This window comes from Dipodomys spectabilis, unplaced genomic scaffold, assembly GCF_019054845.1.
Source record: "Dipodomys spectabilis isolate Male_0828 unplaced genomic scaffold, ASM1905484v1 ptg000436l, whole genome shotgun sequence".
NCBI lineage: Eukaryota > Metazoa > Chordata > Mammalia > Rodentia > Heteromyidae > Dipodomys > Dipodomys spectabilis.
The window spans coordinates 2,605,829-2,630,785 of record NW_024871113.1 but is presented as its reverse complement, the minus strand read 5'-3'; the positions used below and the strand labels follow the sequence as shown (position 1 = coordinate 2,630,785).

The 24,957-nt window shown below is 36.2% G+C and overlaps 1 protein-coding gene across 2 annotated transcripts in view; it reads right to left on the bottom strand.

The window, feature by feature from the left end:
• The window catches only part of Arhgap24 (Rho GTPase activating protein 24), a 470,617-nt gene that overhangs the window by 13,090 nt on the left and 432,570 nt on the right, over positions 1-24,957 (bottom strand). For both annotated transcript variants that reach the window (XM_042668354.1, XM_042668355.1), the window contains 3 exons: positions 11,697-11,829; positions 8,240-8,313; positions 5,490-5,611 (listed from right to left, as the gene is read on the bottom strand). In XM_042668354.1, coding sequence (XP_042524288.1) covers positions 5,490-5,611; positions 8,240-8,313; positions 11,697-11,829 — 329 coding nt within the window. The remainder of the gene's footprint in view (positions 1-5,489; positions 5,612-8,239; positions 8,314-11,696; positions 11,830-24,957) is intronic.

Genomic DNA, 24,957 nt, shown 5'->3' with positions numbered 1-24,957 from the left:
CGAGGGAGGGGGGAATCTGGGAAGGGATGTGAAGGGTAAACAAAGGAGGAGGCTGCAATGCTTGGTAAGAAATGTACGCATTATCCTGCCCATGTAATTGTAACCCCTCCTTACAGTATGTTCACAAATAAAATAAAATAAATAAAAAAAAAAAAGCAGCTGAGGTTTCTCTTTCATGTAGAACCTGGGCTGCTGTCTTCTAAACCTACCTGGGACAATTCATGTTCTAGACTAGTTTCCAAAGTTGGGTGTTCCCAAACCTCTGAGCCTCTTAGCATTGATTCAGTCATGCATCCACAGTAAAACAGAGTGGTGAACTGCACACACCTCGTGTTGCTTTACCTTGAACTGAATCAGTTTGCTGTGTGTTCATATCATGTTGACAAGAACTCTTAAGGGTAGTCTCTGATACATAAACACAAGGAAATTTCTTGTCTGTGTATGGTCTGTGTATAACACACCTGAAATATCAGGTTGGGTGAAGAACATGGTAAAGGGATTCTTGACAGTGCGGGTACCCAGCTGCTGGGGCTGTCAGATCTGCTGCCTGACCTAGAGTAAAGTTTTAGCATACAGTCATACTCCAGCAGGAAGTTCAAATTCAAATAGTAAAGAGGAAAAAATATGAAGTCATCCATATCTCACATGAGCTTTCTGTGTTGAGTATCTTCAGTGTGTCAGAGCTGCTCTTAAACCAATGTTGTGCAAATTTGAATGATAACACAAATTACCTGAGAGCTTATTAAAAGGAAAATTCCAATGCAAGTGGGACGTGAGATGTTTATGTTTCTGCCAAGCTTCGATATTGGTTATGTCAGTAATAATACAGAAACTCTGGCATCTTCTGGGAGCATCACAATTTCAGTACCTGCCTTCAGACCTTTAGGTCAGAATTTGCAATTCCACAAAATCTCCAGATAATGCCTGTGTGTTAGTTTGAAAGATGCTGTGGTAGTCTGGAGTATTTCACTTGTATAGTTGCAAATTAAGTTTCTTAAATGTTTCTGAGATAGTGCATAACATTTTTTTAGATGAGAAAATTGAAGTTCAGAAAGGTTAAACTGTTTGCTCATGGTCATAAATGGATAAGTAACCAAGGTAAAGTTTAATACTCAGCATTTTTATTACAAATGATGCATTTTCCTTCTATACTCTAGCTGTTAGCATTTTCAACTATACCCACCAGTAAGTGGACTCAAGGCTATTCTAAATAGGAACTAAATAATAAAGCAACCATCTTCCAATCTCCACTTATCATAGTTAGAGGGGAAAAAAGACTGAATGAAATGAGTTACATTATAGATCTATCTTTTAGCAATCTCTTAATTTTTCATCATATTTTCAATACAGTGAATCTGAGGAAAAGATTTTAGAGCTCTTAAAATGGTCATCCACACCGTTCTCAATGAAAGGCAGTCTTTGCTCATGTAACAGACACTTCTAAGGACCTGAAGCTTCCATTATATATGACTCTGTCCAGTATTTAGGAAAAATTATCCTTCTTCCCATCCATCCTGGAAAATTAACATTTAAGCATAGCTGCTTTCCATCACCGCTATTAACTTGGTGAGACATTTAAGTAATGGAACAGTGACATTCCCAAAGTCTTCTTGATGAGTTTGTGAACAGTCTGACAAAGTGTTTCTGCCACAATTATGGAGTGGGTGCCAAGGCCCAAAAGATTTAGAACTCTCTTGTGTTAGGAAACTTCGCTTTCATCCAGTCTCTAGGGTGACAAATGGCAACAGTTCTCTGCAGAGGGATTTCATGGCCATTAAGGACAGACTAGGTTGGTACGAATAATGAGGTGTGTGTACCAAAATGTGCACTATCCCTTTTTCTTCCTTTCTCTCTGTCATTTTCTCTCTTGAACTGTTAATGAAGACCATTAAACCCAAATAACGAGGTCAGCAAGGCTATAATCATTAGCCCATTATGCAGGGGCTGAGCAGATTCTGGGGCCCTTGTGGGCTACATAATCCCGAAATCCCCTCCTGGCTCATATCCTTTTGCACAGGTTGAATTAAAATACCATAGGCACTGTTCTTTATGAGCATTGGCTACCAATTTTATTTACTTTTAAAGATAACTGTGTGCTATTATGTAGTGGCAATATTCTATGCATTATATCTAATAATAAATGGACAGCATCTTATGAATATAAAATGAAGACATCTAATAAGTTTTAGTAAGTATATATAGTCTAGAAAGCCATCCAGTGAAGACGTCAGCATCCCTTTGTAGGTAACTTCTTATCTTTACTCCCTCTGCATGGAAACCATTAATGTAATTTCTTTGACTATAGTTGGCCTTTTCTAGAAGTTCATATAAATGTAATTATGTGGTGAGGTGTGTAATTTTTTGTGCTTATGCATTTTTCCCTTACCCTAATTTTTTTTGTTTTTATCCATATTATTGTATCTATCAGTAGTTTAATCGTTTTCATTGTTTTACACAGTATAGATGTGCCCCCAATTTTTATTTATGCATTAGCTTAAAGCCATGTCTCTAGAATGTTTTATTTTCACTGTTATTTGAATGAGATTTTGCTTTTTGCCTGGACCACGATTCTTCTATTTATATTACCCCAGTAGCTGGGATGATGCATGCCCACTATTGCACAGGTTTTTATTGGTTGAAATGGAGCTTAACAAATTTTTCCCTCCCTTAGGCTGGCCTTTAACCTCAATCCTCCCAATCTTTGCTTTTGTGTAATACTACAGGCATGAGCCACTGTCCCCAGTTTGGTGTGAACATTTGATTATAAATCCTGAGTGAACATATGTTTTCTTCCTCTCGGGTAAATATTTAAATGGTGTTCTGCTGGAAATGATCATCAGCCTATATTTCATAAAATTTGTCCAGTTTTTAAATGGCTCTAACATTTTCTTTTCTATCAGGTAAACTTGGTGTTTTCAGTATAAATTCTGAGCAACATTCCCTGTGTCATTTGCAATTGGCTGTCTTGAATGCTTGTCTCCTTCAAAAACCTTATCCATTTATTCATTGGTCTGATGACCTTATGTTATATATACTTGAAAAAACTTATTTAGTTAAACATGCACCTTAGACATACATTCTCCATACTTCTGGCTCATTCTTCTTTTGATTGCAAGAATATTTTGAAAAAAAAAGTCAACTTAATGAAGTCAAAATTATCAAACCTTTTTGAAATGATTTGACCTTTATAAAGTGCAAATTTTAAAAATAAGATATTTAAATAATTACTAAAGCAAAATTTCCATGTTTTTGCAGTAGAATTCATAGCAGTTGACTGTAAACAGTAGAGAAAAACCAAGAATGAGGAGTCAATTCATTTTAAACATCTACCAAAATGAGAAAAAAATACTATGAATTCATAAATACTTAAGTCTTATTTATCATGCAGTTTTTACTTAAGGTTGTTAAAATTACAACAAAAACACATGCTAGCATACTAAGCTTTATGTAGATTAAATTTACTCTTAATCAAACTAGTATAGTGTACCATATTATCATTGTGTGGCAAGTTATTTTAGCCCTCAGAATAATTTACTTGCATTAAAAAGCATTATACATCAGATGGGGCTAAATGATTAAGCAGTGTGAAGATAAATACAAATCTAATCTTGGAACTCAAAATAAGAGAGCTAATGTCTACTGTTAAATTGATTACTACTTGGTTTCCCACAGCTACTCCCCAGATTTGCTAGTTCTATATTTCTAAAAGAAAAACTGTTATAACGCTTTTGAGTTAATACTGATCAAATATTCCTGCTTGCAGAATGGTGAATAAGACTTTAAGAATAATATGAGGTCTTTTGATATTTTCTTACTTACCTTCTTCATATGCTCTGATACAATTGGCCAAATGTCTTATTCAGATACACTGTGGTTGCTCTTATTGTTAAAGACTACATGTATGGGCTAGGAAGGTGGCTCAGTGGTAGAGCGCTTGTCTTGCATGCATGAGGCCCTGGGTTTGATTCCTCAGCACCACATAAGCAAAAAGAAAAAAGCCGGAAGTGGTGCTGTGGCTCAATTGGTAGAGTGCTAGCCTTGAGCTGAAGAGCCGAGGGACAGCCACTAGGCCCAGAGTTCAGGCCCCATGACCGGACCCCCCCCCCAAAAAAAAGACTATATGTACATAATATTTCCCTGAATGCAAATGCTATTTAGAAGTAGGGAGAAGAATAGATCATGAGGATGGAATGCGCCCTATTAGATTAATGCCTTTCTGAAGGGTGCTTCTGTGAGCTCCCTCACTTCCATAATGTGAGGACACAGTGAGAAAACAGCTGCCATTGAAACAAAGACTGGATCCTCAGAAGACACCCAAACTGTCTTGACATTGGTCCCTCCAGCCTGGTGAAGTCTGAGAAATAACTTGCTGTTATTTATAAGACAACCAGTCTTTGATGTTCTGTAAGAGTGGCCTAAATATGCGAACACATGCTTCTTATCCGTGCCCTGGTAGAGTGATTATTTCAACATATTTTCATTTGTGAAGCTTTCCGTGACATCTAGGAGAAAGACCACCATACTTTTCTTTTTACTGCCACAGCCTTTGACACATTATGTACATAATACTATAATGAAATGTTTACATGTTAAAGATTCCAACTAGACTACAAGTTTATTTTTAGTCTACCTTGGTCTTATTTAATTATTTTTAAATTTCATTTATTTATTTTTAAATTTTTCTTTAAGAAGTGGTACAAAGGGACTTCAACTCAACATGACAATATATGAGTGTAATGCATCTTGAGCAACATCCCTCTTTGATCAGTCTCTCCCACTCTCCCAACTCTAAAGGAAAAACTTTATTTAATGTTTAGCATTTCCAGGCTCATGGTAGAACAAGGTGCTTAATGAATATTTATTGAATGAAGCAATATTTTAAAAGCTATGTTTAAGATTAAATTCTGCTACCACCACCAATTATAGAATCTAGGAAATTTCTGATGTGTTAATTAGAAAAAAATGAATAGCTTCAAAGCATAAAATATAATTATTAAAAACATTCAGAAGTCAGGTACCAGTGGCTCAGCCCTGTAATCCTAGCTAGTCAGGAAGCTAAGATCTGAGGATCACGGTTCAAAGCTAGCCAGGGTAGGAAAGTCCATGAGAGTCTTAGCTCCAATTAACTACCAGAAAACCAGAAGTGTTACTGCGGTAGAGCGCTAGCCTTGAGCTTAAAAGCTCAGGACAGCATCTACGCCCAGAGTTCAAGCCCCACAACTGACAAAAAATAAAAATAAAAACAACCAAAAGCATGCAGAGGTGTTCCATTTGTTCATCTGTGGAGATTAGGGAATCAGTTTATGATATTATGTTTACTTGAAAGAATATGACTAACTCTCAAAGGGTAAGATTTAGAGAATAAGCAAGATCAACAAATGGAGAAAAACCCTGGATTCATATGTTTGCTTAGATGAGAATAGAATCTAGCCAGTTAAGAGACAGTTGTTTCCTTGGTCAATGAGGGTGAAAGGTCATCATTCACTTACCCTCCATGATGGTCAGTGGATCTTCCACCTTGGGGCGTAAGATATTAGGACCGAAGACAGTTGCCAAGTTCTGTGCACTCATTTTGTTAATGCCTGAATAGGATTGTACTTCATCCAAGAACCTATTGGTTGTAACGATATGAGTGGAACACAGTGAGATTCAACTTCTCAGTGGAAGAAAACAGATCATTGGGAAATCTACAAACTGAATAGCATTGCATGTAAAACCATTTGGGAACTGCAATGGCTCTGTTTTAAATGCAGAGAAATTATGTTTTAAATTATGAAGATTCAAATTTTAAGGACTAAATCAGATATCTATTCTGGTTTGGTCTGGCTTCCTCTGTCATTAAAAGAACATGTCTGTTTGTATAATGCTAAAGTGCACTAGAGAGTCACATTGTACATTCACTTGGCTATATCTTAAGATACATGTGCATCCAAGATTTATATGTTAAGTTTGGTGTAACTATTAGAATGTGATAGAACCTTTAGTAAGTGGAGACTTGTGGGAGAATTTATTTACTCATTCAATGAGGATGTGTTCTTGAAGGCTCTGGGTTGGGATCTTTCATGACAGCCAATGATGTGAATCATTTACCCAGGTGATACATGGCCTCACCATAGACTCAACGTGACAGGGCCATTCAATTATGAAACAGACACAGAAACTCATCCAAAATGTACCTTTCCCCTCTTCATGTTGATTTTTACAAGTATTTTGTTACAGTAATAGAAAGCTGATTAACATAGTTTCCAATCCCTTAACAAAGTATTACAATTATATTACCATTATTTTAGTGAACCATATAAAAGACTATCTGGTGAAATATGGTTTTTAAAAATGTATTTAATTTTTGGTGGTACTAGGGGCCTCCCATGTGTTAAACGCTTGGGCTATGCCTCCATTCCTTTCTGTTGTGTCTATTTTTGAGTTACACATTTGCTACTCAGGCTGGATTAGACTACAGTCCTAATTACACTTCTGCATTAGTTGGGATTACAGGAACACAAGAGCACACACAGCTTTCTATGTAGTGATGGCATCTTGTGATCTTTTTGCCTTATCTAGTTTCAACCCATTCTCCTCCCAATCTCAGTTAAGTAACTGGGATTAAAGGCATGAACCAAGGTATCTGGCTCTAAAATCTTATTATAAAAAGCAAGACTCACCCTCTTTGTGGAGGGATTTATGAGATTCAAATTTATGGTCTATTAAAACATAGATCAAGTATTGTAGAAATAAAAACATCAGCCCTACTGATATGAAAATTTGTGAGCTCCAATTATTTCATTTCATTAGGTGCTAAAGAGTAAAAGACATGAAATTACTCTTTCCCCAGACAGAAGGAAATACTGTTGCAATCTTTCAGCCTTTTTGCATTTTCCCATCTGCTCTTCATTTCTACAAAAATTCCTATTATTTCATGGTTTACTGATATATTAATGAGATAAAGTAGCAAATAATAAAAAATAAAATAACATGTTTACATTGCACTCATATAATTCAATCATGGTGCTAGGCTGATTGAATTCTCAAAATAGGTGTATGACATTGATACCACTATTATCTCCATTTCATCAAGGAAAGCCATACGGTGTCAGGTTTGCCAAAGGTGTAGATTAGATGGCAGAGCTGAGATTTGAACCCAGGTAGTGTGACTCTAGAGTCTGTACTTTTATCTATAGAATTGTGACTTTATAAAGGTGCCTATTTTCATATGGTTAGCCTAATGCAAAACCTAAAGGCACAAATTCAAACCATCACTTCTTATTTGAAGTACTTTAACAAAGAAAGTCAGCTTCAATATTTCAAGAGAAGTATTTCTTCTGTGGCAGATTAAAATCCTTCAATAATGTTCTTAAGCAAATTTTTTTCTTTTTTACTTCTCTTAAGAGACAGTAACCTTTCTGTCCTCACTACCATAACTTGAATTGATTCCAAAATCTTAGAATGGAAATCTTACACAAGTATTTGCACCAGTGAAACTATTCCTAAGAGTTTATTTTCTTTTAAACATAATAGTCATTAGAAAAAGTTACCATGTTGGGCTGGGAAGGTTGCTCAGTGGGTTCAATTCCCTAGCACCACATAAGCAAAAAAGAAAAAAGCCAGAAGTGGCGCTATGGCTCAAGTGGTAGAGAGCTAGCCTTGAGCTGAAGAGCTGAGGGGCAGCACCCAGGCCCAGAGTTCAGGCTCCACAACCAGACCCAAAAAAGAAAAAAAGAAAAAAAGAAAAAGTTACCGTGGAAAGTTTTAGAATTCCTATACAATGACATTAACAATAAAATCCACAGTGTCTGTTTCTCAGCTTTGTGAACGATGTTTTCACTAGTATCTTGTCTATTAGGACCCTGAAATTCAGAAAGGGTAAGGACATTGCCTAGAGACACAGGGCAGTTGGTAATAGATACACCCTATACATATGTTTCTCACGCCAACACAAACGTGTTCCTTTTCTTAACAATAAACACAGCTGACAAGGTGCAAACGACTTTGATGGGAATTCAAAGCAATATATCTTTAATATGTGGAGGCAAGGAAGATCAAATAACAAAATCAAGCAATTTTAGTGCTCAAAGACATCTTTGAGATCACTCTGTCAAACCTCTACTACATAAACCTCTGTGTAGCAGAGATTGCACAAACTCAGAGTGGTTCAACGAGTTTATTCATTGTTCAGCATAAATTGTTATTCAACAAAATACAGCCATGTCTTGCTGAATCTTGTCTTTAAGAAAGTTCTTACCTGCAAATATACTTGAGGAGGTTGTAATTAACCACTGGCAAACTCTTCACTTGCTTGGCTAATTCCATCACACCCTGAGTATGAAGAAGGAGAGAATAATTCTTACCATTCTATGCGTTAGCCTTGGAAATAAGAAAATGGAAAATAGCCATGTGGGTTTCATTCTTTCATTTTTCAGTTTGTCAGCAGTGAAAGATTCTGTCCTGCCAATGTTCCATTGTCACAGTGTGCGTTTTGGCAATACTTTTCAAAGATGTACAAGTATTTTAACTAAGCATAGTGACATGTTGCACAATGATGTTCTGTAACCGCTAGACTGCATTTGCATTGGTTACAGATTCTATTATTTATTGGTGAAGCTATCCTAGTTTGTATAGTATACCTTGTTATCTCAGTACAAAGATGAAACTGTCTAGCATTTCTGCCTTCACTTCACAGAGCATATGCCCTCTGGTATAGAGCTGTGCTGTACTAGTGCTGTTGTACTAGATTTAAGTAAAACTCTTTTTACCATTTTAACGTTGTTTTCTCAGTTGACTGAAATAGAACATAACTTCATTTGAAGTAATATCATTTGGATAAAAATGTTAGCCTTCACTGTAGTGAGAATCTTTCCAATTTTCAGCATGGCCCAAATAGACAGATGGCATCGGCAAGTCCCTATGGACTGGTCATGTCCATGATATATACCATTTGGGGTTGGAAGACAGTTAGAAAGCTGATCTCCTTTGAAATTTCACAAGGGATTGATTTCTTTGGCTCTTCTCATTATAAATCTCTAACATGTAAATGGTCACAGAAAAGTTAATGGATAATGTAATCTGATTTTTTTCTTCTTGCTTTAAAGTAAATATTTTAGGCTTTTCAGGACATATGGTGTCTGTCACAATTATTCAGCTATTCAACAAGCCACTGACAATATTATATAACAGCAGAAAAAAATGCACTTGTAAAATATGTAGCAGTTTTTTATCTGAATGCCAAAGAACTACAGCAGGAGAAAGGATAATATTTTCAACAAATGATGTTGAGACAACTGGATATCCACATGTAGAAAAATGAAGTTGGCTCTTTCCTCATGCTGTAAACAAGAATGAATCAGAAAAGGATCATGGAGGGGCTGGGAAGGTGGTTCAGTGGTAAAGTGCTTGCCTTGCATGCATGAGGCCCTAGGTTTGATTCCTCAGCACCATATAAGTAGAAAAAGCCAGAAGTGGCGCTGTGGCTCAAGTGGTAGAGCTTCAGCTTGAGCTGAAGAGTTGAGGGACAGCGCCCAGGCCCAGAGTTCAGGCCCCAAGACAGACCAAAAAAAAAGGATCATGGCTCATGTGACAGCTAACACTATTAAGTATTTGAGTTTTATATTTATGAACTTTTAGGTCTTGAATTAAAGTGCTCTTAGTATGATACCAAATGTATAAGCAATTACAAATAGATAAATTAAATTTTATCAAGTGAAAACCTTTTGTTAAAATGTTTCAAATAGTGAGGCACGGTGGTTTGTGCTCATAATCCTAGCTATTCAGGAGGCTGAGATCTGAGGATTGTGGTTTGAAGCCAGCCCAGGCAGAAAAATCCCCCAAGACCTTTAATCTCCATTTAATCACTCGAAAACTGGAAAAGGCACTATGGCAAAAAGAACTCAAGGACAACATCCAGACCCTGAGTTCAAGTCCCACAATCAACATCAATAACAACAAAAGTTTCAAATAAAATAGTTTTGCTAAAAGGTTTTTGGCAAAGGATATCATCAGGAAAATAAGTAAATAATCCATAAATGGAAGAAGATATTTGCAAATCATATATTTGACTTGAATCTAAGTTATGTAAACTCTTATAACAATAATAGTAAAATGCAGTCATCCTTTCACATTAACAGATTTAATCAACTACAAGTTGAAGATCTTAGAAAAACACTGCCACTATTCTGAACATGGAAATACTGTTTTCCTTGTCATTATTCCAAAAATAATACAGCACAATATTTGTATTGTTTTAGGTATACATAGCATTTGTATTGTTTTAGGTAGAGGACATAATATAGAGATTATTTAAAACATATAGGAAGATATGAACATATATGTACATCTGGTGCTAATACTACACCATTTTCATAAGGGATGTGGGCATTTAAAAATTTAGGCATTTTCAGGGAGTTTTGGAACCAATCCCCAAGGTACTGAAATAATTTAATCCAGATAAAAATTGCCCAGGTATCCAAAGATAATACACAAATAGCAAATAAACATATGAAAATGTATCCAATCAGAAAATGCTACTCAAACATCAGTGATATGACACATCACACACATCTACATGTCTACAATAAATGATAAGACTAATTAATGATGACACAGATGTGGTCAACTTGAAACCTATACATATTGCAGGTAGAAATGTGAAATCACAGTGATCTTCAGAAAAGAATTCTACACAGCTCAGCAATTCAGAGAAAGAAAAGGCTATGTCCATGCATAATTTAGAACATAGATGGTCATAGCTGTATTAGTCCTAGTTACTTAATAATGGAAAGAAAGCAAATATCTTACTGATGAAGGGACGAAAATGGAATATAATTTGTAAATGAAAGGAAGGAAATACTGATATGTGATAGAACACAAATGGACCTTGATAGTAGTCATAAAAATAACAGCATGAACAATTTTGCTTACATGAATTGCCCAGACTAGGCAGAGCATTGGAGAAGATCTAGAGATTGTTTTTGGTAATTAAAAATGCAGTTAATTTTTATAAAGTAAATTCTGGTGATTGCTACACAATTCTGTAGTTATACTAAATGCTATATGCTTTCAATTGGTAACTGTATAGCATATAAATAATACCTAACCAAAGCTTCTCTGAACAAAATAGGCAACAGGTAAGAGATGGTTCACAGGTTATTATTTCAGGTAATTTGGAGGCACATAGGAAAAATGATGATGAAGCAAGACACTAACTTTTTCCACGGAACATGTGGCCCAACATAGCTACAAACAACTATTTAAGGGAGTAAAGAGTCGAGAAGGGCAGATTTCTCTTGTTCAGCCATATTTTTCTTTGTGAATAGAAAATAAATCTTTCTTTTCTTTTCTTTTCTTTTGCCAGTCCAGGAGCTTGCACTTACAGCCTGAACACTGCCCCTGAGCTTCTTTTACTCAAGGCTAACACTCTATCACTTGAGCCACAGCACAACTTCTGTCCCTTTCTGTTTATGTGGTACTGAGGAATCAAACCCAGGGATTCATGCATGCCAGGCAAGCACTTTATCACAACAGAACCTTCCCAGCCCAAGAAGATAAATCTCATGCACAGGAGGTCCTAATGTATGTGATATTAAGGCAGAGAATAGTGGGAAACTGTCCAAAAATAGGGCTAAGAAAATTTGCAAAGTAAGACTGAAAACACTGACAAATACCCCCAAACAAGAACTTGTTTGGAAATAAATGTATTCACTTACCAATTCTTCTTCTTTGCTGAGCAGTTTGGCACATGACAGAAAGTCTTCATACTTGGCATAAGGAATAACTGGCTCTGGTAGTTCTCGGAGATAGAGTTTAAGAAGAGACGCCACAGTGTGTACGTCAGTGTTGCTGCAGCGACAGAAAGTGAAGATATTCTTTGGAGTCAACTTTATACTGTTTCATTCTTATTTTTCATCTAGGATATGTCTAAGAGTTAGAATCTCTATTCATATCAAGGTAACTGAGTCAATCAATTGAATCTTCAGGGATCACACATTTCTATAATGCTTACTAAATGTCACTGCAGGTGGGATTAATTACGTGAATGGTCAAACACTCTTCTCAGGTGTATAGTTGACTGTAAGAAAGAGTGGGAAACATCAATAATATATCAGATCTTAAAAATACCATATACAGGAAGTGCCGCTGAGGCTCAAGAGGTAGAGTGCTCGCCTTGAGCTGATGAGCACTGGGATAGCGCCCAGGCTGAGTTCAAGCCCCACGACCGACAAAAAAAATACCATATACAAAAAAAAATAGAATCTGTGTCTCTGTGTATATTCAATTTCAGAATTAACTACTTCTGGAACCTCACTTCATCTCAAAACATTAAACTCATTTTCAAGTATACTTTGGAGACTGGTTATAGATACTTGAAGCATAGCATGACACATTATAACTTTAAGCATAGCTTATTTTGAAAATAATTGACTCTCAGCATGATTGCTTGGTTAATATTCAAAAATAGTGGAAAAATTTTAAGAGTCTGCTAGAAAGTGAAGGGTAATGCTACGAAAATATACAACGAAGATTTAACATGACCTTTACATATGTGCATAATTTATTTTTACTCTCTACTGAATACCAGAGTGACAGGGTAATTTACCAAAACATAAATTTATCTTTTGTTCTTTATATAGCCTGTACCCTGCTACCACAAAGATAGGTAGCAGTAAAGACAAAACAGTGATTTTTTTTTTGTTTTGGAGCAGGGGCTGGAGGGTTTCTGTATGTAGTTTGAAATTAATTCCTAGGAGCCAGGAGCAGTGGAATGCACACATGTAGGGAGCTGGTGAGCAATGAGAACTTGCAGCTCACTCCTGGGCTGGACTGCAGGAGCAGAACTTTCCCCAGAACGTTGCCCTGAGAAGTTGGAATGCAGGCACGGAGATGCCCTGCCAAGGAAGATTTTCTTATCCCAATGGTGGGGGTAGTCTTCACAGAATTATATGATATAGCATCATATGCCTTTCAGTTCTACATTTTGGACTCCAAGTTGATTTTGTCAGTTATTAACTACACACCTAGTTTATATTGGTTCTTCCTTGCAACCCAGCGGAAGCACTAGTACAATAACCAATAACATAATAAATAAACATTAAATCAATAACCAACAAACTAATAACAATATAGGTATGGAGTTATAGAAGGTGGTTATAGAAGTTTGGGCCCAGATCTGGAGAGTGAGACTAGATGAACTGAGAGCAGGACAGGGAGATGATTCTTGTTTAAAGCAGAAGAGAGAAATGGAACCTAAAGAGGGAGGCAATCGTTTGAGAAATGGGAAAAGGCTGGGATGCTCAGGGACCAGAATGGGTCTGGGGGAGGTTGGAGCAGCAGGAAGCTTCTTTGTAGACCACAGATCTTCACTATTGCAGGGGCCTCAGGACAGGCATATTTTAAATTACTCCCCCCTTTTCTGCCAGTCCTGGGGCTTGAACTCAGGGCCTGGGCACTGTCCCTGAGCTTCTTTTGCTCCAGGCTAGTGCTCTAACACTTGAGCCACAGTGCCATTTCTGTTTTATTGTTTGTTTGTTTGGTTGGTTATGTGGTCCCGAGGAATCGAGTCCAGGGCTTCATGCATGCTAGGCAAGCACTCTACCATTAAGCCACATTCCCAGCCCTTAACTTACTTTTAAAAATGATATTAAGATGATGACTTTGATCTCATGGGGCTTGTTGGATTCTTACTTTTTCATAACTAATTATATTTTTCTTTTTGAAATTCTAAACTGATGGGAAGTATGAGAGATGTCATTTTAAAGATGAAGAACATAACATGTTTAGAATATATTGAAAATTGAAACCATGCTCATTAGTTCCCCCAAATGAGCTCCAATTTTATTGTGTTTTCCAGTACTCAGGCTTGACCTCAGGGTCTCTCATTCTCACTGGGCTTTTTCACTTAAGGTTGGCTCTCTACCACTTGAGCTATAGCTTCACATCTGGCTTTTGGGTGGTTAATTGGAGATAAGGAGATAAGAGTCTTATGGAGTTTTCTAAGCAGGCTAGCTGCAAACTTTGATTCTTGGATATCAGCTTTGGAGCAGCCAGGATTACAGATGTGAGCCACAGCATCTGTTTGTTTGTTTGTTGTTATTGTAAAGGTGATATACAGGGGGGCTACAGTTACATCAGGGAATGAGGACATTTCCTTTTGAACATTTCACCCTCTCCCTCATTTTCTCTCACTTTTATCCCTTCCCAACCACCTCACCCCATGCAGTGTAGTTTATTTCAAACGTAGTGTCTAGTGAATATCACTGCTGTATTAATTTGATTTTCAATAAGACAACTAAATCTGTTGTTATTACTGGCAAAGCAGCATCTCACCAATATCTACACACTCTATATTCAAAGCAGCATCTCACCAATATCTACACACTCTATGTTCCTCTCAGGTAGTAAAGCTCTACCACTGAAAATGAAGTCATCAATGGTAACAAAACCACAACTTGGGGGAGGAGGTGATATGCAGTGTACACAAATTTTCTTATGAACAATTTCTACTCCTTGATTCCATTTGAAACCAAACTACCATCATAATTAGTCTGAGTCAGTTTTGCCTTCTGAGGCAATGACAATATTGTCAATGGTCCAGAGAACAATATGAAAGCAAAATGTACACAAATGAAAACAAAATATGACAACAAAATCTGTATATTTACATATATATATATAGAATATGTCTGAGTACCTCAATAAAAGCTATCAAGTATTTATGGGTAATCGAAGGGACAGTGGTGATATGGTAGAAACTTATATTTGATGAGAAATCTGTTTTAGAATTTCATTGAAGATCTATTCCTTAAAGGAGGTGTTCCCAAACACATTGTTCATCAGCTAGCTTTCTGGTGAAGCATTTTGTGAGCTGCAGTATTGAAAATATTTGAACACTAGATGGCGCAATTGCAAAATTAGATTTAGGAATTGGTGTGAAGGTTGTGAAGGATGAAAGGCTGAAAACTCATTCTTCCCCTACCAGCAATTTTCTTAGCACCAAAGCTGCCGTGATGTTCCAAGAATAGAAATATTAGAGCTATGAATCAAGGTAAGAGAGGTCGAGTGGGATTGCTATTTTATTCCTTTCCTGAAGAGATATGTTCGCTTTCTAGCATAGCATGATCATATATAAGCACACAGTTAATTATATCCAAATGATAAACAAAAAGAATAACCAAATATGTATCTTCTTTTTCAATCAACAAAGGTTATTCAACTTTTTCTTAAAGGCTGAATTTAAAATTTTACAGCTTTCGATTTTAGGATTCATTATACATAGGCCACTTGGTAGGACAGAGACTTCTGCATGTTTAGGGTATTTTCCTTTTTGTTCTTGACCTTTCCCTTTGAGGGGAAGCAATCAATCACTTCCGGACAAACTGCAGCATGTTTTCTCTCTGTGCTGATTCACCTCAAAAGGCTCATGGTCAATCTTCCCCTTTTGCTTATAGGCTACCTCCAGCACAGAGAAGCTGGGTGCTTCTCTGAAATATCTCTTTCTCTACAAAATAGCAGCACTCCAAATCTAGCTCTCTCTGATATTAAAAAATCTACTATTTTGCCTAATTGACGTTCATTTAATATGTGAAAGCAATTAATTAGATACCAATATGACTTGAATGTTCAATGTTCACCAAAGAATGGATCTTTTATATTTTTGACTCAGAGGAACATATCAGTCCTTACCAAATTGTAATAACTTATTGTGACAAAGATCAGTGCACAATAGAACATAAAAGTCCTTCACATGGCTCATAGAAACAACATGTCTACACACCCTAGACTCTTACTGCAGTCAAATGAGTCAGCTTGGTTATGAACCCCTAAAGGTGATGTCCTTGAGCAGGTCATGGCACTGATCCTTGAGATAATGAGGTACTTTTTCATCTTTCTTGGTAGCAGTTGCTAACATATCGTTTATGCAGTCTCAAGTTTCTTTGTTCCGAAATTAAGATTATAAGCATGCACATTATGTGCCAGGGTAGCCAAAATGCAGATAGAGATAGGCTCACAGGCCTTGGGTAAAAAGCTATTGGATCAGGAGTGCAAATACCCCATAACTGATCAGAATATGCACTTCATTTTTATGTTTTTTGGACTTGAACTTCACTTTAGAATCTGTTTCCTTGTATTCAGACCATTCATTTTTTTTGTCAAACAGTAGAAAATTACCAGATCCTTTCTATTATTGACCTGATGGTCTATTCTCCTAGTTCACTTTTGGTCATTTTGGATGGCTATTTTGCTCACTCACAGAATATGTCCTGAGCATGTATGCTGTACACGCTTCACACTATTTGCTAAGTAGGACAGTAATTAATAACATAGACTTTTGTCTCCCTTGGGCTTCTCATAGCTGACTTGTTATTAATAGTTTTTTATATCAGATCTCATTTTTCCTTTATTTCTACACATTCTAATTGCTAAGTGCTTGCTAGTATGTGGTATCATTTTTAAGAACATTCTCTGTCCTTTCTGGAAATTATCTGCACTATTTCTAATCCATGGGCCATATAAGCCTCTTAGTAATCTAAATAGGGATAAAGAATCCACTCTTGTCTATTCTCTAACCCCACTCTTCCTTCCCTAATAAACATGGCTACACACACTGATACATCCAAATGCCACCATAATTACAAGTATAATATGACACAGACAAAACCCTTGCAATGTTTAAGCCTTAAAATTAGACATGGGAATTTTTCACTTAGGCTGTTAAGCACAGAATGCAATAAAATCAATCCCTTACTTTAACAGAATAGAATGACTTCCCAATGCATGCATACAGGAAGTTATTAAATATATTGTGACTGTCTCTGCAGTCAATGATATGAGGAGATAAAATCTCATTTGAATTAAGAAAATAATAATAATATATCCGCAAGACTCCAGGGGGATCTTAATAAGACTGAACACATTCTAAGACAGCACAAAAATCAAATTTCCCTGAACTGCCTTCCTTCAGCAGCAACTCTGTCTGACAGTTCATTCACCAAGACATAGAAAAGCCAATCTAAAGGTACAAGCAGCTCTACACTAAGCTAAACATTTATATTTTTTATGTCTGCTCTTGTTCTGATTTTTTCATTTGTCTAAACAGTCTTACTCTTTGGCAGTAAAGTTTGAATCTGCTTAAAATGGCTCCGCTTATTGTACAGTTATGTGTCACTTCTGAATTTATACACAATCAAAAGACTTTCATCTCCAAAGTGCTGAATTAGACTGAAATACTCAGTCCACTTCAGCTCTCCTGGTTGAAACGTTCTGATGGCAGAGCACTTCATCAGGACCTTTGTTATAGACTGAACTATAGTCCCCCCCCCCACACACACACACATCCCCTGACCCATATATGAAAGCCCTAACTCCCTAATGTGACAATATTTACAGACAGGACCACTGGGAGGGCATTAAGGTTAGAAGAGATCATGAAGGTGATGCCCCGGTACAAGATCAGCTTGATGTCTCTTTCCTTGTTCTCTTGTGCTTCCTTGTCTTTTCCTTTTCTGGGTCCTATTTTGCACTGGTATCTCCAAGCCTCTCTTCCTTGGCTGGCCTTTAGGTGCTCTTCTCCTGAACTCCTTGAACATCCCAGTATATGTCTAGGAGTTTAAATCTCACTTTTCTACAAAGACTACTAAGTATATATACTTCTACACTATACCTTCTCATGGCATTGAAATGCTCTGTATGCATTTGAACTTCATGTACACAAAGCTGACAGAGAACAAGAAGAACTTCTCCCTTTGCAATAAGGAAGTGTTCCTCCTGTAGCATTATTCCATGATGAATGGCATCACCCTTCTCATAAACAGTCAATACACTAAATACAGCCTAAATCTTGTCATTCCTGAGAGGCTTCTTCAAATTGTGACTAGTGATTCTCAGACTAAAATCTATGTTGCCATCACTTCGGAAGTTAAAAAAACCCCCAATGGTTATAGAATATACATTCTGACATATTTCTTTACTAATCTATAAACCCTTTAATCAATCTCACTAACATTGCTGAGGTTCAATTTTAGATTACTCACTTCTATTAAAAATGCAGCAAAGTCTTCATGCTACAAGTTTGTTCTCTAAACTGCAAATACAAATACAAATAATAAAATGTCTTGGCACATAGCTTTCATGCACTACATATAACTATTATTTTTAATGTATATAAATCAATATATATTACACAGAAGAACATGCACAGTTACTTCATTGACTAGTTATTAAAGTGGTCATTCAGTCCTACTACTATGCATGAGGCATTGACTCACTTTAGACGTTTTCCAATTTGTCTAAACAAGGCAAAAGGTTTAACTAAGAAATAAAATTGGACTCTGATTTCCTTTCTATGATAGCACCAAGGTGCTTTGATGAAAGAGGAAAGGCTAAGAAGATTAAGGCAATTATAAAGCTTGGCACAGAAGATATAGAAAAGTTTCCTTAAAGGAAAAATCAATTTCAAACAGACTACCCCGTGCATACCTATAAATTCAATTAAAACTATAACAAAACATAATTGGAACTTTAAGTACTTCAAATATAAGACCTGAAATTCTGAAACAGAAGAAATCATAGGGTAAACACTTCAAGACATTAGTGTAGGCAAAGATTTTCAGAATAGAACTCTTAAAAGCACAGAAAACAAGAGTAAGATTTGACAAATGGGAAACAACCTACAGAAACGGGAGAAAATACTGTACATCAAACTTGTGACTGGTATTCGGAATATATAGGGAAATAAGAGAATAGGAACTAATCAACCCACTTAAAGTGAGCAAATAATCTGAACAATATTTCTTAAACAGTTATCAAATATATGAAAAAATCTTGCTATCACTTCCATGGGTATGCTTGTTAAAACTACAATGAGATATTTCACTTCAGTTAGAATGCTAATTATAAGAAAAATAAACAATACACCTGTGAGGATGTGGAGGCAAAGGAATTCTTAGGCTGCTTAGCAGGAATATAAATTAGTACCCCCATCATGGAAAACAACAGGAGGATCCTTAAAAACTTGAAGTGGTAGTGCTACCAAATGCTCCTACTAGCCTATGGCAGGCAGATATCCAAAAGGCACAAAGTCACCATTCCAGAGCTATCTGCATGTACAGGTGTACTATAGCACAGTTCATAACAACTGTGGACTCATCCCGGGTGTCTTCCACTGATGGGTAGATAGACACCAGCATTAGATATACTGAAATGTTATGTTATTCAGCCATAAAGCGTGTAATTCTGTCCCTAGAGCAAATTGGATGGAACTAGAGGGAATTATGTTAGTAAAATAATCCAGACACAGAAGGACAGTTGTCACATGTGCCTTTTTCCATGAGGAAATTGAGAAAAGTCAACCCCAATATAGAATGTTAGAAATGTTCGATGTTGGAAAGGGGTTGAGATGGTCACGAGGCAGGTAGAGAAGGTCTGTGATCAGTGTGTGTTGTGTTTATGTGTTGAATATCATACGAACATCACACTCAATCCCATTAATATGTACACTTAATATATGTTAATCAAAATAAAATAATTTTAATGAAAATGTTAAAGTTTTCAGTTATCAAGCCCATCATCACAGCTATTGAGAGTATCTTTCATGCCTAGTAGATTTAGATTAATAGTTCAGTGTCTTGTCCACATTTATTTAGAAGTACCATTTAAATACACATGCTGCATTTAGTACTATAGGTAACAATATTGTCAAAACTATCAAGAAATAAATTATTTTTAAAATATTATACATTTCCTCATCCAAATTAAAATCTGAAGTCAATGAAGCCATGAAATATATCCTAGTAAACTAAGATCCTATTTGTGTCAATCATATAGGTAATCACTTTGATTTAGTTTGGTCTTTCATACTAAAAAATACTTTTATTATTTTTATGCAATGGTACAAAGGAGTTGCCATTCAACAGAGCAGTTTATGAACACAATGCAAGGTATTCATTGTAGCTAAGTATTGATATAAGGAATTATTTGAAAGCCAATGAAGGCAGAGATGATAACAAAGCAGATGTTAGCAAAGCAGACATTCTATTGTGTGTGTACATACTGCATTCACACATATGAACCTTCTCTACATACATATGCCTGCATACAGACATGCATACATATGTACTTTGATCTTTGTAGAATTGTTTTAAATGTATCCAGTCAGATTTAGCACTGGAAAAAAATCAGCAAGGTTTCTGTATTTAAAGTCTCTCTGGTTTGTACATGGGACTTCTTTCCTTTCTCAGGACTGGAGATTCTGCCTTATGTGTATTCATAATTGTCCCAGGAGAAAATGGAAACCTTTGAAGTCCCACAGTGACAGTAAGCATCTCCTAGGCCTAAGCTGGGAGCCACACTGGAATAACGTCCATGCAGCAGCAATGTCTTCAACAGGTCTCTGAACACAGCTTTCTTCATTCACAATTTTTTTTTTTGTCAGTCATGGGGCTTGAACTCTGGGCCTGGGCGCTGTCCCTCAGCCTTTCAGCTCAAGGTGAGAGCTCTACCACTTGAGCCACAGCACCACTTCCAGTTTTCTAGTGGTTAACTGGAGATAAGAGTCTCACAGACTTTCCTGTCCAGGCTGCAATCCACAGATCTCAGCCTCCTGAGTAGCTAGGATTACAGGCATGAGCTACCAGCACCTGGCTGCATTCACAAATTTTAACACATATGCCAAGGAATGAAAAAATGATTTAGAATATTGGTGCATTGTGATCAATTTAGATCACCTGTTTTCAAGTAATATAAAGAAACTACTCAAAGCGAGATACAATAGAAACTCATTTATAGAAATGTTAAGGTCATACTTTGCGCATAGTGCTTAATTTTTAATGGATTATAGAACTGTAGTTTGAGAGAGGTGAAAAAATTCTAGTTCATGCTTTGCTGCACATTTTCCCCAGGCATGTCTTAGAAGCAAAGGAATTGTGAGAAACGATATATAACCTATGAGAACAATGTAATTGCATAATTAGCTAGATTCTGTGAAGCATGAGCACTCATTTCTTCCTTGCATCTGACTCCCAGTGTACAACGAAAGCATTCTTACATACAGTTCACTTGACTCTGTCTTCGGGTCTTCACCCTGATAAAGGTAAGTGCTGGAGCTCCTCAATGTAGCCCTCACACTTTAATTGTACCCAGGATTTGAGGTTGTGATTTCAATTTTACACGGTGTTCAAAACAAAAAAAAATAAAAATAAATTTGGTTTAATCAAAAAAGAGAGTACTATCCTTAGTTAGTTACAAGTTTGTTTAGCTTGCTAACATTGTTTGTTGTTGTTGTTGTTGGTTGTTGGTCATGGGTCTTGAACTCTGGGCCTGGGCGCTGTCCCTGAGCTCTTCAACTCAAGGTGAGTGCTCTACCACTTGAACCACAGCACCACATCCAGTTTTCTGGTGGTTTATTGGAGATAAGAGTTTCATGGACTTTCCAGCACAGGCTGGCTTTGAACAACGATCCTCAGCTCTCAGCCTCCTGAGTAGCTAGGATTACAGGTGTGAGACACCAGAGCTTGGCCTAACATTGTTTTTGCCTTCAGTGAGCTCTGCATAAGAAGCTTCAAGAGACAAAGGAAATTCAACTACATAAGATAATCAGCACCTGAGTGCAAGAGGCTCATGCCTGGAATCCTAGCTAATCTGGAGGCTAACATGTGAGGACCATGGTTTGAAGCCAGCATGGGCAGCAAAATCTGTGAGACTCTTATCTCCAATTTACTACCAATGAAAGCCAGAAGTAGAGCTACTGCTCAAGTGGTAGAGCAGTAGCCTTGAAGAAAAAAAGCTTAGGGACAGCACCCAGGACCCAAGTTCGAGCCCCAAGATGAGTACCAAAACAAACAAAAAGATATTAGTCTATTTTTCTCTGAGAGACTTCAGATTATAGAACCAAGAATTTCCCAGAGAAATATTAATTTTCTTACACTATGGTGTATTTATACTTGAGAAAATATTTTAAAATTTCCTAGATGTTTAAAACCTATGTACATAATTTAAAATTCCTATTTTAAAATTAAAAACGTGGATGAATATCACTAACAAATTTTCTAGATAACAAGACTACATAAATAGACATGTATATAAACATCTATATATTTGCATATTTTTCTTATCATGTATATAAACATCTATATATTTGCAAATTTTTCTTTCTTTTCTTTCTTTTTTTTTTTTTTGGCCAGTCATGGAGCCTGAACTCTGGGGCTTGGGTGCTGTCCCTCAGCTCTTCAGCTCAAGGCTAGTACTTTACCATTGGAGTCACATTGCCACTTCCAGCTTTTTCTGCTTAAATGGTGCTGAGGAATAGAACCCAGGGCCTCATGCATGCAAGGCAAGCACTCTACCACTGAGCCACCTTCCTAGCCCCTATATTTGCGTATTTCTCTTATCAATGTATCTACAACACCAACTAATTCCCTATGGCTCATTATCTTCCAAAATCCTCACAGGCCTGGTCAATTTTAACAATCTGATTTTGGGACAACAAGAAAGGATGCAAAACATTTTTCAGAAAACTAATTTTTATCCAGTAAAATCAACAAGGAGAGAAAGAAATCTGTGTGCCTTGCCACAGGAGGTGTAAAAATAGAGAACTTGTTTTTTATTGTCAAATCTCTAACTCATAGTGTCAGAAGAAGCTAAAATAAGATTTTCTCCTCTATCTGTGAGTCAACAAGTTGACACCAGAACCTGCAAGTCCCTACAAAACTTGTCCCGTCTCTAAATAGTTCAACAGATATTTGTTAGAATATTTTCATTATAGGACCTAAATGATAACATCTAGTTTAGTAATTGACTATATAAATTGGGAAAAAAGGAAGTGAAGAGCTATAAAAAAATCTTACTTGATATTCTCTCACTTTCTTGTTAGATGTGATGCTTTGTCACCAGCCATAGAGATGTGTGCGTTTTTTTAATACTTGTATTTACTACTTAGGACATTTTAAATTATCTTTACATAGTCGTATAAAGGAATTTCAATTCAATATGTCAGTTTATGAGTATAATTCATCTTGATCAGTGTCATACTTCTACCATTCTCTCCCATTTCTCTTTCCCACAATTTTTCTAGATTCATTTTCAATGTACATTGAATATTATGAGTGCATTTTCCCACCCTTCCTCATTTCATTTACTTATCCTGATTCCCTTGACTTCATCCCTCTGACAGCCCAAGTTCCAACTATCTGAACACCCAACACACAAGATTAATTTAAACAGGCCATTTTTAAAGAAAGGTCAGAGTAGAAGAAAGGGCAATAAGGTAGAATTGATTGAGAATATGTAAGGTCTTTTTGTGTGTTGTTTTACCTTGGTTTGGTTTTTAATTGCTGTGTTGTTTGGTTATAAATCAAAATCTAGTTAACTTTGGTAGTCATGACAGCTTTCAGGAGTAGAAACCAAACAAAGATACTAGACCTAAATTAGACCAGTGACTTTCTAAAAATAAGAAATCCATTCATAAGGTTATGACTTTGTATACTGGCTCAGGCAGGAGTTTTGCTTTTGTTAACGAAGTGATATTCTAATAAAATTTTAGAAGTTACTTTGAAATATAATTTTCAAATTTCCTAAATTCAAAATCTATCAGATTGAATACAAAAATTTTCTGCTTTTTGAGATAGCAAAAACATTGACATTCTTTCATTCAACAAATACACTTACAATATATTTCCTGTATGTATTCAGAAAAAGATTTACTGGATACTTGCATTGTGTCAGGGATTACTTTAAGTGATACTAATGAAAAGTGACTAGGAGTCACAAAATTCTCTATCTCCTCTGGGTTCCTATTCTAACTTACATGTAGGTTTTATTATATATACAATATGTAATATATAATATATAATCACAATTAAATAATTATGAATAATTATATACTATATTATAATATATAGTGTTATAATCTATCTTAAATATAAATGTATATATATATATAGAGAGAGAGAGAAAAATAGAGAGAGAGAGAGAGAGGGTATTGGGGCTTGAACTCACAACCTTGCACTCTCATTTGGCTTTTTCACTTTAGACTGACACTTTACCACTTGAGTCACACCTCTACTTCCCTCATTTTGCTAATTAGTAGGAGATAGAGGCTCTTGGAATTTACTTCTAGGACCATCTTTTGATGTTAGTCTTCAGAGCTCAGCCAGCCACATAGGAGTGGCTGGGATTACCAGTATAAGACAATGGCTCCCAGGGAGCACAGTTTTAAGTGGAGATTCATTGTGATGTCCTCATAAGCATGGAGACGCATTCCCATAAGTTATTGGTATTTATCTCACCTGTATAAAGGTATCATTCGAATATTATTAATTCTTTAAAGATTTTTAAAACCATTTCTTTACTGAGAATGCTCAAAGCAATCCAAAAGTATAATCAAACATTTCAAAACCTATGCCTTCTACAAAGGATCTATGAATAGCTCCGACACCATGTGAAAAGGTACTCAACACCAGTGAAATATCATTTCACAAGCACTAAAAATGCCAAACTAAAAAAGTGAGACATTCCAACGGAGCTGATGGAGATAGAAAGTCGTACATCCATTTTGGGAAATGGCATATCCATTTCTCAAATAGTAAACAGATATGATCTTGCAGTTCCACATTTAGTTTTGAACCAGAAATGAATGAAAACAAGTCCATGCACACTGGCAACTAGATGTTCACAGAGACAGCTTTCATAACATTTCCCAAACAGAAAAAAACATAAATAACCTACTAACGGATGCATGGATTAACAAAATATTTATTAAATACAATTCTCTTCATCAATAAAAAAGAAAAAATATTTCTATGACATAGACACAATTCTAAAGCATTATTGTGTCTAAGAAGCTTGATGGGAGTGAAAATTGAATAATTACAGCTACATGAAATGCACAGAAAAGGAAAAATCTGCACAGAAAAGTTGCTGAACTATGTCACTTGGGAGGAAAGATAAGGGGTAATAATAAATTGGCATAGAGATCTT